This window comes from Mandrillus leucophaeus, unplaced genomic scaffold (assembly GCF_000951045.1).
Source record: "Mandrillus leucophaeus isolate KB7577 unplaced genomic scaffold, Mleu.le_1.0 Scaffold74, whole genome shotgun sequence".
NCBI classification, from domain to species: Eukaryota; Metazoa; Chordata; class Mammalia; order Primates; family Cercopithecidae; genus Mandrillus; species Mandrillus leucophaeus.
In genome coordinates, this window is record NW_012108030.1 from 3135218 (window position 1) to 3151379 (window position 16162).

A 16162-nucleotide genomic window follows, 5' to 3' on the forward strand; every position below is an offset into this window, starting at 1 on the left:
AAAAAAAAAAAAAAAAAAGAAAATACAGATCCAGCTTCTGATCCCAGTGCCCCACCATTCCGCAACTCCTGTCCTTGCCAAGGGGTGGGACAGACGCCCATCACCTTCTGGTTAATGACTTCTGCCTCCTCCTCCAGCAGGGCCACCAACCTCCGCAGTATGGCTTCCTTCTCTGTGGGTGGGGGACCCTGTAATTCTGGAGGCAGAAGAGAATTTGGCTGGGGGCAGAACCCTATCCTCCTACTCCCATCCTTTTCTGGGGCTCCTCCGTGCCTCACCTGGGCTGGGTGGAGATTTCAGTTGCTCTTGGACCAGCTGTTCCAGCCGCTGAGCCACCAAGGCATAGAAGTCTGGAGTAGCTGGGCCTGGGGTGAAAAGAGTTAATGACAGGTTTCCAGGACATTGGAAACTTATGGATTCTCTCCTTCCCCCAACTACTTTGGCAGGTGGCAATGATTCCCATTTTATAATGGGGTAAGCTGAGTCCCAGTGAGAAAACTTGGTAAAAAATGCCAAAACCTTTGTACTTTTCATTTTATCAGATCCTCAAACTGCGCTTAGAATGTCAGAGCTGGCCGGGTGCGGTGGCTCACGTCTGTAATCCCAGCACTTTGGAGGCCGACACGGGAGGGTCACTTGAGGCCACGAGTTTGAGGCCAGCCTGGCCAACATAGAGAAACCCCGTGTCTACTAAAAGTACAAAAATTAGCTGGTATGCTGGAGTGCATCTGCAAGCCCAGCCACTCGGAAGGCTGAGGCACGATAATCACTTGAACCCAGGAGGTGGGGATTGCAATGAGTCGAGATTGCAACCCTGCACTCCAGCCTGGGTTACAGAGCTCTGTCTCCAAGACTGTCAGAGCTGAACTAGACCTCGAAGATGATCTCATCCAAGGAAGGCAAACACAAGACACTACTGTTAGTATCCCCCTTCCCTCACCCACTTCAGACATCACCAATTGATCAAAGCACTTCCTCTCCCCAGCTGTGAACTCCTTTTCAAGCTAGCACTCGCAGCAGCCATTACTAGTCTGTCCAGGTTCACACCTACGGGGAAACTTGTGGGTCACCTTGATCAAGTCCAGTGACCTCCTCCCCAATTCCTACTCTGCTATTGGAAAAACAGGGGAGCAAGGAAGAGAAAGCATTTTCCCCAGAGTCACGCAACTAAAACAGCCAGGGAGATGTAATTGAAAACCAGCCCTCCTACCCCTCTATCAGGGGTATTCCTGGCTACAAAAGTCTTAGGGGCAGGGAAGTAGTTATGGAAGGAAAGAGACAACAACCAGATGGACCAAATGCTCTCTGAAAGCCAACCCACAGCATTGACAGATAGAAATCTAATTGGGGAGAGGAGACGACAGGACGGTTCCATTCTGAAGGCTGATGCTAGAGACTCCACACAGCCACCCCCTGAGTGATCTTAAACTAGCACCTTATCCCGTGTTCTGCCAGTTTCATAGATGATCATGGAAATCTCTTACCAGGCTCTGAACCATAGCAGGGGCGGATGGGCAGAGAGCAAGGCCGAGGGGACTCAGGGGGTGCTGCTCCTCGCCCCAGGGAGCAGGGAAGACATCTTCGAAGGCGGCTCAGGAAGTCTGTTGGCTCTTCTTGGGCAGGGCTTCTGGGGAAGAGGACTTCAGAGAGTGACCCCACCAAAGATCCCCTGCAAGCAGGCTCTTTCCCCAACTCCCTCCCTCCCCCGCTGAGGACCTCTCTCCAAAACAGAGAATAGAGCCAGATATAAAGAGAGGAGACAGACTGAGACCAGGAGCAAGAGTTAGGAGGGACCCTCAAATGCTGGCCCCTGGGGGAGAAGGGCAACTCCTCTTACCTGAGTGGAGTTGGAACAGGAGACCCGGCAGCCTCACCACGCCTAAGGAAGGCAGCTAGGACCCTCAGCGTGTCTTCCCGGAGCCTCAGCTCTTCAGAGCCTGCCATGGAGGCACCTGTGAGAGAGGGGACTAGGGACTGGGCTCCAAGGGGTTAGCAAGAAGTGGAGGCTTGGTTGGGGACCAGGACTTGTGAGTCCCAAGGAAGGCCTGGACTCCTGGGTCCTTTGGAAAGTGTCGGTCTAGGGGCCTAGACTCTTGAGTCCTCAGACGAAAGAGGGGTCAGGAAAGACTCTTTGATCCAAGGAAAGGTGCGGGGGCTGGGTGCCCAGATTCGTGGGTCTAAAGGAGGAGGGAGCTGGGGTCCTAGACTCCTGAGTCTTAGAGAGAAAGGAACTGGAGCCCCAGACCCTTAGGTCTCCCAGGAAGAAGGGGCTTAGCGCCCCAACTCCTGGATTCTATAAGAGGCATATGCCAAACTACTGAAACCCTTAAAGCATCGGGAACTACCAATCCCAGGAGGCTTCAGGGCAAATCTTCCCCTCGGTCCGCGCTTCTTCGCCGCGCAGCCTGCTGTGAGGTGTAGTTCCAAATCCCCGACTCCTGCTGGAATCTAGAGGACCCTGGACCCTTGGATGTCGGAGAAGCGGGACTGGGGTGCCCACTACTGGATCCTGGCCCGCTCCTCTTCCCTCCTTACCCCACCCCTCGTCAACACCCCGCTGACCTGGTCCGGGGCCTCACCGCCGCCTCCTCCACTCAACCTGCCGCCGCCTCCACTCAACTTGTACAAACTTTATTAGTTCAACTTTCCCGCGCCTGCGCACTGGGCCGGGTCGGTAACTGGCCCAACGAAGAAAGGGCGGAACGCTGGGTGCACGCTCAATTTGCATGTGACGCTCCCAGCATGCCTCTGGCAGGAAACCCAAAAAAGGGCATAGGGGCGGGGACAGCCCCGGGCCCCGCGGGCCGTCCGTTCGGCTCCGTGGTGTGTTACCCAAAGAATGATAAAGTTGGTTTTATTTCAAGAAGTCGATCGAAAAGAAAGCCTCAGCGCTCTAGAGTTCAGCTGACGGGAAAGGGGGTGCGCAGCCTCGAGTTTGAGAGCTATCCGGACCCCCAAAACAGGGGTGGGTGCCAGCTCTCTGCACGCCCTGATCTTCCATCGTAGGTAACGCGGAAGAGCCTGGGAGAGCGTTAGTGGCGTCCGAGAGCGAGCAGCGGGAAACAGGATGGGTCTGCACGGAGAGTGGAAAGGCAGGCTGTGTACTCTGGGGAAAGTGGAGCAAGGAAGGAGCTACAGTGGCCGACGCTGGAGGTCGGCTGGAGAAAAACTAGAAAAAGTAGGGAGGAAAGAGGAAAACAGGAGGCGTCTACACTGAGGGGTTCTACAGAGGGAAGGATGGACTCCGTACATGGGTGTAGTTCACTCCCGAAACCTGAGGTGTGCTCTGTCCTGGAGGAGGGGGGCTGGCGGTCGAGGAGGAATTGGATGGAAGTTCTGTGTTGGAAATGTTTCGGGCGATCTTCTGTAGGGGGACTGGGGAAGGGGATCTACACTGGGGTAAATGCAGGAGATAGAGGCTTACACGTGAATCGATTCTGCACTGAAATAACTAGGGAAAGAGGATGCTACCCTGAAAGTGGGGATACTTGCTTTCGATGATGTCGGGGAGAGAGGAGGTCTATACTGGCGGAATTGAGAGAGTGGAGGGTCTGCACTGAAGACACTGGGGAAGGGTATGCCATGGATATGGGAAGGAACCCTAGCGGATTAAGGATCCTCTCGGGAAGATGGGAGGATGGGAAGAGGAGGTTTCCTGTTTGTACGCCCGAAAATATGGGTGAAGGACCTGTACCGTGGCCCGTGAGAGGGAGGGTTCTGGGTGCGGAAACTCCAGGCCAGGTGGGTCCGGGGGAGGCCGGTCGCGCCCAGAAAATGCCCTATACGCGCAGGCCGGACCATGGGAACCCCAAAGCCACGGATCCTGCCCTGGCTGGTGTCGCAGCTGGACCTGGGGCAACTGGAGGGCGTGGCCTGGGTGAACGAGAGCCGCACGCGCTTCCGCATCCCTTGGAAGCACGGCCTACGGCAGGATGCACAGGAGGAGGATTTCAGAATCTTCCAGGTGCGTGAGACGACCGGGGACACTGGAAACCCTGAGCTGCGCGCGGGGCAGAAAAGACTCCTAGCGGGCCGGGCTGAGACGGCGGAGGTAGCGCGCGAGGGACTGGCTCGTGCCAACGTTGGTGGGTGGGGCTAGAACGGGAGGGGCGGGGCTAGCCGGATCAGCTGACTGATGGTGGGGCGCAAGCAGGGTTGGAGCTGCCCGGTTACGGCAATAAAACCGGGAAAGCCGGTTAGTACGTAAAGGAAATGAATCCTGGGGTTTTGGGGCTCTCTAGGGGCCGGGGCTCTTGGTTGTAGGATAGATACTGGGGGATGGTTTTTGAAACATCAGAGGTGAGACCTGGAGCCCCAAATCTGGGGTTCCTAACCACCGAATTAGTATATGCCAGAGGTGGTAAACAGTGTGAGGGGCGGGGTTATCACAGAGGGTGTCGCGGGGCAGGTGGTGCACGGGGTTAGACACCAAGTTGGACTTGGAAGCCTGGCTTAGAAAGAAGAGGTTTTTGGGCCGGGCGCCGTGGTTCACACCTGTAATCCCAGCACTTTGGGAGGCCGAGGCGGGCTATCACCTGAGGTCAGGAGTTTGAGACCAGCCTGGCCAACATGGTGAAAATACAAAATTATTGGTGAAAATACAAAATTATCTACTAAAAATACAAAAATTAGCCAGGTGCGGTGGTGCCCGCCTGTAATGCCAGCTACTCAGGAGGCTGAGACAGGAGAATTGCTTGAACCAGGGAGGCGGAAGTTGCAGTGAGCTGAGATTGCGCCATTGCATTCCAGCCTGGGTGACAAGAGTGAAACTCCATCTCAAAAAGAAAAAAAGGCTTTTAAAAACTCGAGGTGGGGGATGGAGGTAGATAGGACAGGGGGATTTGGGGATGGAACTTGCAGACTTAGAACTTGCCAGGGAAAGAGGGTGGTGTTAGGATTCAGGAGACAGGGTTAGGGCCCCAGGAGCAGGATCTAAGTCGTCCTCCCCCACTATCCTGACACCACTGTTGCCCCAGGCCTGGGCCGAGGCCACTGGTGCGTACGTTCCCGGGAGGGATAAGCCAGACCTGCCAACCTGGAAGAGGAATTTCCGTTCTGCCCTCAACCGCAAAGATGGGTTGTGTTTAGCAGAGGACCGGAGCAAGGACCCTCACGACCCACATAAGATCTACGAGTTTGTGAACTCAGGTCTGCCAGATCGGGGTTCATGTGGGAGGCTGGGGTCCCAAGGGTTCCTGGCACCCCTACTCCCCTCACCACCTTTCTCAACAGGAGTTGGGGACTTTTCCCAGCCAGACTCCTCTCCGGACACCAATGGCGGAGGCAGTACTTCTGATACCCAGGTGAGAATGTGCCCAACCTTCATGCCCCTCAGTCTCTGTCGTGTCCCCATGGGCCTTATCCTCTCTCTGTGGACCATCCCCCCGCTTCCCTGCCTCCAGCCTGCCCCTTACCTGAGCCAGTGCTGGCCCCATCTGTTCCTGCTCCAGTCTCCTCAGGAGAAAATTCCGAGTTTTCACCCTGCATTCAAGGCCCTAGCACACCTTCCCAGGATTTCATGGACTTCGGCAGAGGGCTGTCAGCCTCTTGAGAACTGAAAACTCCCTCACCTTGATCCTGCTGAGGCCTGAGCTGGGGGAGCATCCCCTCTGAAATTCTACCCAGCCTGCCCCGCCCAGGTCTTACCTGCATAGAGCCAGATCCTTGGGTTGGAATGGTAGCACCTGGCGTTCATTAGAGTGTTTGGCTGTTGATGCCATGGCTGGCTCTGTCCCCAGGCTGGAAGCCCCTTGAAGGCAGAGCTCAAGCCAGACTTCCCTGCATTGCTGAGAACAGACCTGGTCCATATGAAGTCTCCAGAAAAGACTATGGAAATGCCTGATTCTCTTTCTTTGTTTCCCTCCAGGAAAACATTCTGGATGAGTTACTGGGTAACATGGTGTTGGCCCCACTGCCAGATCCAGGACCCCCAAGCCTGGCTGTAGCCCCTCAGCCCCTGCGGAGCCCCAGCTTGGACAGTCCCACTCCCTTCCCAAACCTGGAGCCCTCTGAGAACCCACTGAAGCGGCTGTTGGTGCCGGGGGAAGGTGAGTGTCAGCTGCAGGCTGGGAGGGCTGAGGTCTGGGCGGCAGCCCCTGACTCTCAATCTCTCTCCCCTTCACACGGCTGCTGCCGCTGCTCAGAGTGGGAGTTCGAGGTGACAGCCTTCTACCGGGGCCGCCAAGTCTTCCAGCAGACCATCTCCTGCCCGGAGGGCCTGCGGCTGGTGGGGTCCGAAGTGGGAGACAGGACGCTGCCTGGATGGCCAATCACACTGCCAGACCCTGGCATGTCCCTGACAGACAGGGGAGTGATGAGCTACGTGAGGCACGTGCTGAGCTCCCTGGGTGGGGGACTGGCTCTGCGGCGGGCCGGGCAGCGGCTCTGGGCCCAGCGGCTGGGGCACTGCCACACATACTGGGCAGTGAGCGAGGAGCTGCTCAACAGCGGGCATGGGCCTGATGGCGAGGTCCCCAAGGACAAGGAAGGAGGCGTGTTCGACCTGGGGCCCTTCATTGTAGGTGAGTGAGATGGGGGCTTCGCCCTGCCCAGTAGAAAGCAGACTGCACAGTGGTTAAGAACTCAGGATTGGCCGGGCACGGTGGCTCACGCCTGTAGTCCCAGCACTTTGGGAGGCCGAGGCGGGCAGATGACGTGGTCAGGAGTTTGAGACCAGCCTGGCCAACATAGTGAAACCCCATCTCTACTAAAGATACAAACAAATAGTCGGGCATGGTGGCACACGCCTGTAATCCCAGCTACCCGGGAGGCTGAGGCAGGAGAATCACTTGAACCAGGGAGGCAGAGGTTAAAGTGAGCCGAGATTGCACCACTACACTCTAGCCTGGTGACAGAGCCAGACTCTGTCTCAAACAACAACAACAACAACTCAGGATTAGGACTGAATTCAGACCCTGGCTGCCCTTGGCCCACTGTATAACCCGAGGCAAAGGACTTTGCCCTGAGCCCATGGAATCCGAGGACGGTCTCCTCTCTCTACCTGCCTGCCAGCACTGGGGTGAGACATAGGCCCAGTACACAGCATGCTCGGGGAATTAGCTGCTGCTGTCATCATTATCGTAACTAATGATGGTGGACAGACCAATAGCAGGAAAGCTATGTCCCTTAGGGTTTCGCTGTGCGGTGGCACTTTCTGCCATGATGGAAATGACAGTCACCTGCACTGTCCGGTGCAGCAGCCACTAGCCACAAGGGCCGAGCACTCAGGTGAGGCGAGTGCCACCAGGACACGATTCGTTTTAATTGATTACAATTTAAACTGAAATGACCTCACATGACTAATGGCTGCAGTTGGACAGTGCGGCCTCAGAGGGGACTGAATGCCAACCAGCTTCTCCTCCAGATTCACTGGCATCCTTGGAAGCCTGGGCCCCCTACTCTGGGCCTGTTGTGAATGCTGAGGCTTGGGGGCTTGCGGGGGTGGGGGGCCTTCCAACAACCCCACCATGATGGGAGGGAGGGAGGGAAGGAGGAGGAAGTATACAAACAGAATCATGGGGACTTTCCCCAAACAAGCAGTCCTCTGGGCGAGGCAGCAGAGGGCCTTAGGTCAGGGGAGATGGTGGGGATTACCATTCAAGTTTACGGGGAAGGGCGGGTAGAGGGTCCTCTTCTCATCCCTGACTAGACTCCTGGGCCCCCAGATCTGATCACCTTCACGGAAGGAAGCGGACGCTCACCACGCTATGCCCTCTGGTTCTGTGTGGGGGAGTCATGGCCCCAGGACCAGCCATGGACCAAGAGGCTCGTGATGGTCAAGGTGCCTGCAGACCTGAGTCCCTGGGGCTGAGAGGGGTGGCCTTACAGAGGGAAGAGGTTGCTCCCAGGAACTCCACCTCCCAGAGGGCCCTCTAAAAAACTGCAACTTCCAAGATCTCTGCAATAACCAGTTTTTCATCCCCGGGAGCTCCTTCCCATGGCCTCACCTGCAGAACCTGTTTTGAACTCTCTAAACCAGTGGTCCCGAAGCTGTTCGGCACCAGGGACCAGTCTCACGAAAGATAATTTTTCCACAGACAGGGAGGGGGTGGTTTGGGGATGAAACTGCTCCGCTGCAGATCATCAGGCATTAGATTCTCCTAAGGAGCAGCCTAGATCCCTCGCGTGTGCAGTTCACGATGAGTTCGTGCTCCTCTGAGAATCTAATGCTGCCGCTGATCTGACAGCAGGCAGAGCTCAGGCAGTAATATTCCCTCACCCACTGCTCACATCCTGCTGGGCAACCTGATTCCTAACAGGCCGTGGGGGGTTGGGGACCCCTGCTCTAAACCATGTCGAAGCTGGTGGACTTCAAGTTTTAGCTGCCATTGTGAGGCCATGGCTGTGGCTCCCACGAGTTGAGATCACAGACTGCTCAGCCCTGACATCTGGGAATACTCTAGCCTCATATGAGTGTGTGTGTGTGTGTGTGTGTGTGTGTGTGTGTGTGTGTGTTTAGAGGGAAATCTACAACTCCCAGCAGCCCTGGGCCTATGGTTCATCCTGGGTTATAGCAGAGGCTGCAGGAAGTTGTGTGTGTGTGTGTGTGTGTGTGTGTGTGTGTGTGTTTCATCCTGGGTTACAGCGGGGGCTGCAGGGACTTGTAGTTCTCCCAGCCCTGTGTGTGTGTGTGTGTGTGTGTGTGTGTGTTTCATCCTGGGTTACAGCGGGGGCTGCAGGGAGTTGTAGTTCTCCCAGCCCTGACTCCTACCTTGGTGGACACTGGCCGGGTGTTTTCCCTGACTCCTGTCCCCACTTCCCCCGCAGGTTGTGCCCACGTGCCTCAGGGCCTTGGTAGAAATCGCCCGGGTAGGGGGTGCCTCCTCCCTGGAGAACACTGTGGACCTGCACATTTCCAACAGCCACCCACTCTCCCTCACCTCTGACCAGTACAAGGCCTACCTGCAGGACCTGGTGGAGGATATGGATTTCCAGGGCCCTGGGGAGACCTGAGCCCTCGTTTCTCATGGTGTGGCCTCTAACCTCCCCACCCCCCACCACCTCAACCAATAAACTGGTTCCTGCTATGATCACCTCTTGTGTGCGTCTGGTGTTGGGTGTCCTCTGACCCAAGCTGGTTGTTATTCCTGCTCAGGGTCTCAGTTTACCCATCTGTGCAGCTATGCACAACTCAGGTGCTCAATGCATGAGGACCAAGCACTGCAGGGGGCAGCTGACACCTCCTCACCTCTGCCCAGGGACCTGGTGGCTGATGGCTGCCCCCATTTTGTAGACCAAGACACAGGCTGGGAGAGGCACAAAGGTCACAGAGTAGGAAACACAAAGACTGGCCAGAACCCAGGTCCCTGCCTTGCCTATGAACAGTGTGGGCAAACGGCCCTTCTCCTTCCAGGCTCAGGCTCCCTCTACATGGGGCTGGAGGGGCCTTGGTAAAGAGGCTCTGCGGCCACCCTAGAGCCTGCAAAGCCTGCCTGCCTGGTGACCCTGGGCACTGTCACCTCTCCTGGCTAGGCCTCAGTTCTGGGTGATGAAACTGGCAGAAGCCAGCGCAGCCCTGACTCACCCTTCGGCCCTTGCTGCTCTGTGCCTCAGTTTCCCTCTCGGGAGAGTGGATGAGATCACCCCAGCTTCACGGGGCTGCTGAAAACAGAAGCCAACTCAATGGGGAACGCAGATCCTGCTCTGGGAGCAATTCCAAGGCAGGCACATGGCACGCAGGTGCCCTGAGCTGGGAGGATGCTGATCAGGTGGGGGCCGGCCCCGCCTCCCTGTGAGCAGCTGGCTCCCTGCCAGAGACTGTGCTAAGTGCTCCACCTGTGTCTTGTTCAATCCTCACAACACCACTATACAGATGAGAAAACTGAGGCTCAGGGGAGGCAGCTGCCCCAAGTCACAGTCTGGCTCCCTTGTCTCCCACCCTCAGCCTCCTAGGGGCCCCTCCTCAACCCTCTGGCAAATTTGTCTCTGAAAACAAAGGGTTAGAACCATAGGGCTCAGGGGTAATGTTTCATGAAATCTTTAATGAAATTGGGGAGAGGGGCACGAACAGAAGGGAGGGGCACTGGGGACAGGCTTGGGGGCAACGGGGGTGGGCACGGGGCAGGGAAGGGCAGGGGGCTCTCCTCTTCCCTGCAGCAACCCTCCCCCAATCATCCCACTGATGGGGGAGGGAGGTGGGGAGGTGGAGCCATAAATATGTCCAGAATTTCAAAGAGGCGAGGGGCGAAGAGCTGGCCAGGGCTCTCAGAGAGGGGGCAGGGGCAGGCCCGGGCCACCCTTGTCCGGGGGCCCTGGCTCCTTGGGCGGCCGTGGGGGCCCTGGGGGGTCCCCTGGCTTGCGACCGTGCTTGCGGAAGTAGCGGTAGCGCTGGACGTAGGCCCGCACCAGGTTGCTCACCTTCACCGGGTTGATCTCCCCACTTTTGCTGTGGCAGATCTGGGGGGCCGGGGACAGCCGGAGTCACCACCAGGCTCCCGGGGTCCCATCCACCCGGGACTGCTGGGTGCAGCTTGGGACTGGGGTAGGAGCAGCTTCCCCAATAACCAGGCCAAAGTTCCTCTGTCTCCCTAGATGATGGGTGCCCCAGGGCCAGCGGAACAGGCCCAGGTGGCCTTGAGAAAGTCCCATCACCCTCCCAGACTGACCTCCCCGTCTCCCATCCGCGTCCATCTGTCTGCACACATCTGGCCCTCCAGTTCGTCCTCTCCCCGGCCTGTGTCTGCCCCTCTCTCTGGGTGCCCACCTTGTGGACGGCCTTCCTCAGGATGTCCTTGTACTCCTCCTTGGTGATGTCCTTCTTCTGATAGTATGGCTTGATGGCCAGCTTCACCTCTTCCACCGCCCGCTCCTGTGTGTGCAGCTTCTTCAGATACTGGTGGGGTGGCGACAGCGGGGGAAGAGACAGCAAGGGCCAGTGAGTACCTGCAGAACCTCCACCTCCACTCGCCTCTGCTGCCAGCCTAGCCTCTCGGACAGTCCGGCTGCTCTCAGGCTGGAAGTCCTGCTGAGGGTCTGTCCCATGCACCCTCTGCTGCAGGTGCCTGGGACCAAAGGCCAGGCCTGTGCTCTGCATGTCACTGAACATCTCCTCTAGGCTGAACCCTGGGCTGCTCCAGGCCTGGCCAGGACCAGGAGACACGCGTTGCCTGCCCTCACAAAGTTCGGTCTGATGAGAAGACAGGCATTGGCCAAGCACTTGCAGCTGGTTTTGAATCGGACTCTACAGACAGGGCTGTAGAAAGCTGCACAGGGCTTTTCACCGTGGGAAGGGGAGGACTCAGTTTAAAAGGTTTTTACAATACTGCTCTGGTCACCAAGGGGATGGAGGCGCACTGAGGAGTGGGGGTGGGGACTGACCTCAAGCCCATTTGTATCGGAAGCCTGGTCTGCCACTCCCTGTCTCTGACCCCTGGGATGCTCAGCCAAACCTCCTTTTTGTGGCTTTTTCTTTGTTTTTGAGACAGGGTCTCTCCCTGTCACACAGACTGGAGTGCAGTGACAGTCACTGCTCGCTGTACCCCTGGATTCCTGGGCTGAAGCAATCTTCCCACCTCAGCCTCCTGAGTAGCTGGGACTAGAGGTGCCACCACCACGCCCGACTAATTCTTGTACTTTTTCTGGCGACTGGGTCTTACTATGTTGCCCAAGCGGATCTTGAACTCCTGGGCTACAGCGATCCACCCGCCTCGGCCTTGCAAAGTGTTGGAATTACAGGCACGAGCCACCGCGCCTGGCCACCTTTGTGGCTTATTTATAAAATGCGGACAGCACCTATGGGGAGGACTACAGTGACACACATGAAGGACATGGCACAGGCCAGGTACAGAGCAAAGACTCAATCCAGGGGAGCTGTGCCTGTTCCAAGGGGTATGGCCGTGGGACGAAAAGGGAAGGACAGAACAGTGGGCAGGGCAAAGAGCCTCCGAGACAAGGCTCTTCTCGCCTGTGGCCAACAAGCTAGGAGATCCCCCAGCCACAGGCTTGGGGCAGCAGTTGCATCCCTGGCCTCAGGCGGAATCTTTGCAAAAGCAGACAGGAAACCTCTAGCCAGAGAGCCACATGGGACCAGAGAAGAACCGGCCTTCTGCAGGCACAAGGGATAGTCCCTTGCCACTGCCCTTGGGGAAACTGCCCTCCCAAGTCAGGTGACTATCAAAGTAGGGGCAGGTAAACCTGAGTCCTGGAAATGGCAGGGCACAATGGCTAGCAGACTCCGGAAGCAACATCAGTGACACTGTCTGACGAGCTACTGAGCTGTTAGGGCAACTCTATGGCCAGGAGAGACACAGGCCGCCCTGGAGGGACTTCTCAGGCTTGCCTGGCCCCACAGGATGTGGGTCTCTAGAGAGACGCTGCTCCCAAACACCCATCTCGGATGTGGTAAAGCAGGGCAAAGGGCAGAGCACAGACAAGGGCAGGGCAAGGGCCGCTGTAGACCAGGGGGTCCTCACCGTCCGCGACCTGTAGCACAAGGCACAAGCTACAGACAAGTGATGGGCTAAGCTGCAGCCCCGCCTCCGCGGCTCACACGGGATGTTTAATGGGGTTTATACAGCTTTATCTGGCACCGTACACAGCTGTGTAAGGTGGCCAACACCACCGTCTGGCTATGGGCTGCTGGACTGTAAAAAAACACATCTAAGCTGGGCTCAGCGGCTCACACCTGTAATCCCAGCACTTTAGGAGGCTGAGGTGGGAGAATCACTTGAGCTCAGGAGTTCGAGACCAGCCTGGGCAACACAGCGAGACCCCCAACTCTACAAAAAATTAAGAAATTAGCTGGGCATGGTGGCGCGCACCTGTAGTCCTAGCTACACAGGATGTTGAGGTAGGAGGATCCCTTGAGCCCAAGAGATCAAGGCTGAGGCTGTGGCTGTGCCACTGCATGCCAGCCTGGGTGACAGAGTGAGACCCTATCTCAAAACAAACCAACCAAGGCTGGGAGCGGTGGCTCACGCCTGTAATCCCAGCACTTTGGGAGGCCGAGGTGGGCAGATCACCTGAGGTCAGGAGTCAAGACCAGCCTGGCCAACATGGTGAAACCCCATCTCTACTAAAAATACAAATATTAGCCGGGTGTGGTGGTGTGTGCCTGTCATCCCAGCTACTCGGGAGGCTGAGGCAGGAGAATCGCTCAAACCCGGGAGGCGGAAGCTGCAGTGAGCCGAGATGGCACCACTGCACTCCAGACTGGATGACAGAGCGAGACCCCATCTCAAAGAAAAAACAAAAACAAAAAACCCACATCTAGACCTGACCAAGACAGAAACAGCCCCAGAGCCCAGGAGTAAGAGCCGGCCAGAGCAGCTGAGTAAGAACCTACATTACTGTCTGCCTGGCACCCATTCTCCCTCCCTTCAACTAGAAACAAGTTCTTGAGTTTTTATTCAGAAACCAGCCTCCCCCACTCACACTGAGAGGGAGACAGCGTGAAAAACACATCATCAAGGGGTGGGCTGCAGTGTGGGGCGTCTGTTACAGGGTGTGTGTATGTGGGGTATATGCACACACCCCCACACACGCACAGACGTGATTTTCCCTTGGACATGCCCAGCGAAGTTCCCGCTCATCCATTCCAGCGAAGTGGAGTTCCTTACAGTTCCACGACTTTGGTTTCTATGGCCTCAGTCTCCCTTTCTCCTTGGGCCCCTGCATCTCAGTTCCTGTCCATATTCTCTACAGAACTGTCACCACTGCCCCACCTCTCCCCAGGCCAGCTCACCTTATCTGTGTCCCCACGGCCCTCAGAGCTGCTGCTGCCCTCTCTCTTGTCAGACGTGGCAGCCAGCCCGGTGGGGGTGGGGGGAGTTGAACCGCAGCCCCCCAGAGGGAGGCTGCCAGGAAGCAGGTAGCTGGAGGGGCCAGGGGGCAGACCCAAAGAGGTGGGCACAGGAGCTGGGGTCACCCCCAGACTTGAGGGTGGCTTTCTGTGGCTGAGGATCTGTGGGAAGAGGACGGAGGGGTGATGAGTAAAGGAAGGTGGAGGAGAAGAGGGGACGTGCACCCCACTGTTCCCACGCTGACTTCCCCACAGCTGAGGCAACAGGCTCCTCTTCAGGCCGATACCTTGCCCCAGAGCTGCCGGGCCTGCGGTTCCTCTCCTAACCCGAGGCAATGGACAAAAGAAGGGGCGGCAGGGACTCTCCCCCAGGGGAGCCCACCTGGTTGGTGGCCTGGATCAGCTCCTGGGCCTTCGCTCGGCTCGCCAGGTTGGCTTCTTCCATCTTGAAGAGAAGTGCAGTCACTGCAGGACGTGGAGAGGTGACAACATGAAGATGGGGGAGGTGACAGGACAGGAGCTGGTGAACCTCACCTGGACACTTGCTGCCAACTCCTGCCCTGGGTCCCAGAACAGCCACAAGGCCTCACACTCAGAACTGGGAAAAGGGGGCCTTGGCCAATGACAGAACGGCCCATACCCCGAATGTTCCTGGGACTCCAGGTGTGTGGCTGTGGGGCTGGCCTCGGTCATGCAGTGATGAGACGGCAGGAGTGAGATTCTGCCTCCTGACCCCCTGTGGCCAGTCCCAGCCTCTTTCCCCACCTCTGCAGTCTGGTAGAGGCAACCACCATCCGTAAGGAACATGGTGTCCTGCTCAAGCCATTCTTTCTGGTCCCTCTCTCCTAGTTCCCCTCTAGGGGAATCCCAGAACCCAGCCCACCACTCCAGTCTGCGCTGGCCACCACCTGCTCCTGCCAGCCCTTCTCTCCCAGTACACCCAGAAACTAGAGCCTCCGGACAGACCCTAACTGGCCTTCACCCACCCCCACCCTCCTAGTCCATGTCCTTATAAACCTCTCCCTTCCAGGGCACCCCACTGCCTCTAAGTCTGTACCCTCCAGTCCCCATACTGTCTCACCTAGCACCCCCCTCCCCCAGGGGACACTCACAGGCCAGGACGCCGCTGGTGGTGCAGTCCACACCAGCCGGCAGATTCCAGGGCATGGGCGGGGGCAGCGTGGGCAGTTGGGAGACACGGGAAGCTGGCCCGTCCTCCGCCCCCGAGTCACCGGCTGTGGACCCCGCGCTGGGGGCAGTGCTAGGGGCGGCTGCAGCAGTGCTAGTGGCCGTAGTGGTAGCAGGCTGCTGCTCCTCCTCCTCTTCCTCTTCCTCCTCCTCTTCTTCCTCCTCCTCCTCCTCCTCCGCCCCACCTCGGACCCCAGCCTCCTCAGTGGCCTCCTCCGGCAGGAAGGAGACCTCGGGTGTCTTGCAGCTGCTGTCCACGGTCTGCGAGTCCGGAGTGAGGGCAGGGGGTGGTGGGGCTACCTTGGGGGGCGGGGTGCTCGGAACCTTGGCTGCCCGCTCCTCACCGGACCACGAAGTCTCCTCCGCCCCCTTGGTGCCTGCCGCCTGGCTGCAGCTATCCGCCTTGGACTTCTTCAGCGACACCGGGCCGCCACTGCCCCCGCTGCCACCTCCGCTGCGGACCTTTTTCCTGGTTTTGGATGGCTTGGTCTTTCCCTTGGTCCCCTTGGCTTTCTTGGCCCCTGCCTTGGCCTTGACCTTGGTCTTTTTGGGCTTGGTGCTGCCCGGAGCTGCTTTGGCCATCTCAGTGGGGGCCCGCTCGTCGGGTTTGAGGAAGGGGGAGCGACTCTCGCGATCGCGGCTGAATTTGACGCCGATGGAGCCCAGGCCGGCCGACGCAGCATCCTTGGCGGGGGTGGTGCTGCTGACACCCTCGCGGATGAGCACCGCCACCTTGGACTGCAGCTTCACCTTCCGGGAAGAACAGGACGACGACGAGGATGAAGAGCCTGAGCCGCTGCTGACCATTGGCTTTGGCGGGGGCCCTGAGGAAGGTGCCGACTCCTTGGGGGGCCGGGCCTTCTTGGATGACCTGTCCCTGTCCCTATCTCTGTCCCTGTCCCGATCCCGGTCACCCCCGTCCAGCGCCTTCCGACGAGACCCCTTCTCCCGGGAGGAGGAGGAGGAGGAGGCAGCCCCCGAGCGGCGCCGATCCTTCTGGCTGCTCTTGCCGCCCCGCTCCTCGCCGCTCAGTCCCTCGGAGTCGTACAGGACCTCCCGCTTAGGTGACGAGGCCGGGGCAGGAGAAGGTCCTCGGGGGTCGGACTTGTCAAGCCGGCCCACCGTGATGGTCCGCTTGATGGCGAAGAGGTCGTGGTCCGTAAGGTCCTGGATGGAGGGTGGCACGGCCCCCCGGCGGCGGCTGTCGCGGTCACCACCAGAGGTGGAGCCGGAGGG

General features: G+C 58.1%; 3 protein-coding genes across 12 annotated transcripts in view; 1 reads left to right on the plus strand and 2 right to left on the minus strand.

Moving 5' to 3' along the window:
• BCL2L12 (BCL2-like 12 (proline rich)) overlaps positions 1 to 3801 on the minus strand; it is a 9049-nt gene extending 5248 nt beyond the window's left edge. Inside the window, 9 exon segments of the mRNA XM_011966072.1 lie at positions 105 to 196; positions 279 to 365; positions 1485 to 1627; positions 1838 to 1952; positions 2563 to 2816; positions 2910 to 3073; positions 3251 to 3375; positions 3489 to 3565; positions 3695 to 3801. Of these exon segments, the coding sequence (XP_011821462.1) occupies positions 105 to 196; positions 279 to 365; positions 1485 to 1627; positions 1838 to 1952; positions 2563 to 2816; positions 2910 to 3073; positions 3251 to 3375; positions 3489 to 3565; positions 3695 to 3801 (1164 nt within the window).
• Positions 2755 to 9032, plus strand: IRF3 (interferon regulatory factor 3). Of its 10 annotated transcripts, none has more exons than XM_011966023.1 (8): positions 2755 to 3153; positions 3792 to 3964; positions 4977 to 5148; positions 5233 to 5303; positions 5867 to 6047; positions 6144 to 6521; positions 7665 to 7780; positions 8767 to 9032. In XM_011966023.1, the coding sequence occupies exons 2-8, from the start codon at positions 3800 to 3802 to the stop codon at positions 8950 to 8952; spliced, it is 1269 nt and encodes a 422-aa protein (XP_011821413.1). In that variant the 5' UTR covers positions 2755 to 3153; positions 3792 to 3799; the 3' UTR covers positions 8953 to 9032. The 10 variants fall into 10 exon arrangements, with proteins under 10 accessions (XP_011821413.1, XP_011821411.1, XP_011821414.1 ...); XM_011966021.1 differs by having other exon boundaries at positions 2755 to 3006; XM_011966024.1 differs by lacking the exon at positions 3792 to 3964 and adding an exon at positions 3965 to 4195 and having other exon boundaries at positions 2755 to 3006.
• A 928-nt stretch (positions 9033 to 9960) lies between these two features.
• The window catches only part of SCAF1 (SR-related CTD-associated factor 1), a 13963-nt gene continuing 7761 nt past the window's right edge, over positions 9961 to 16162 (minus strand). Inside the window, 5 exon segments of the mRNA XM_011966073.1 lie at positions 9961 to 10395; positions 10703 to 10831; positions 13682 to 13900; positions 14121 to 14203; positions 14851 to 16159. Coding sequence (XP_011821463.1) covers positions 10204 to 10395; positions 10703 to 10831; positions 13682 to 13900; positions 14121 to 14203; positions 14851 to 16159 — 1932 coding nt within the window. The 3' untranslated portion in view covers positions 9961 to 10203.

Excerpts from the sequence above, each read along its gene's own strand:
- IRF3 (XM_011966023.1), top strand. The coding sequence starts at position 3,800 with ATGGGAACCCCAAAGCCACGGATCCTGCCCTGGCTGGTGTCGCAGCTG. Across the intron at positions 5,149-5,232 it reads CTACGAGTTTGTGAACTCAG|GAGTTGGGGACTTTTCCCAG; the intron begins GTCTGCCAGATC and ends CTTTCTCAACAG. Across the intron at positions 6,522-7,664 it reads CCTGGGGCCCTTCATTGTAG|ATCTGATCACCTTCACGGAA; the intron begins GTGAGTGAGATG and ends CTGGGCCCCCAG.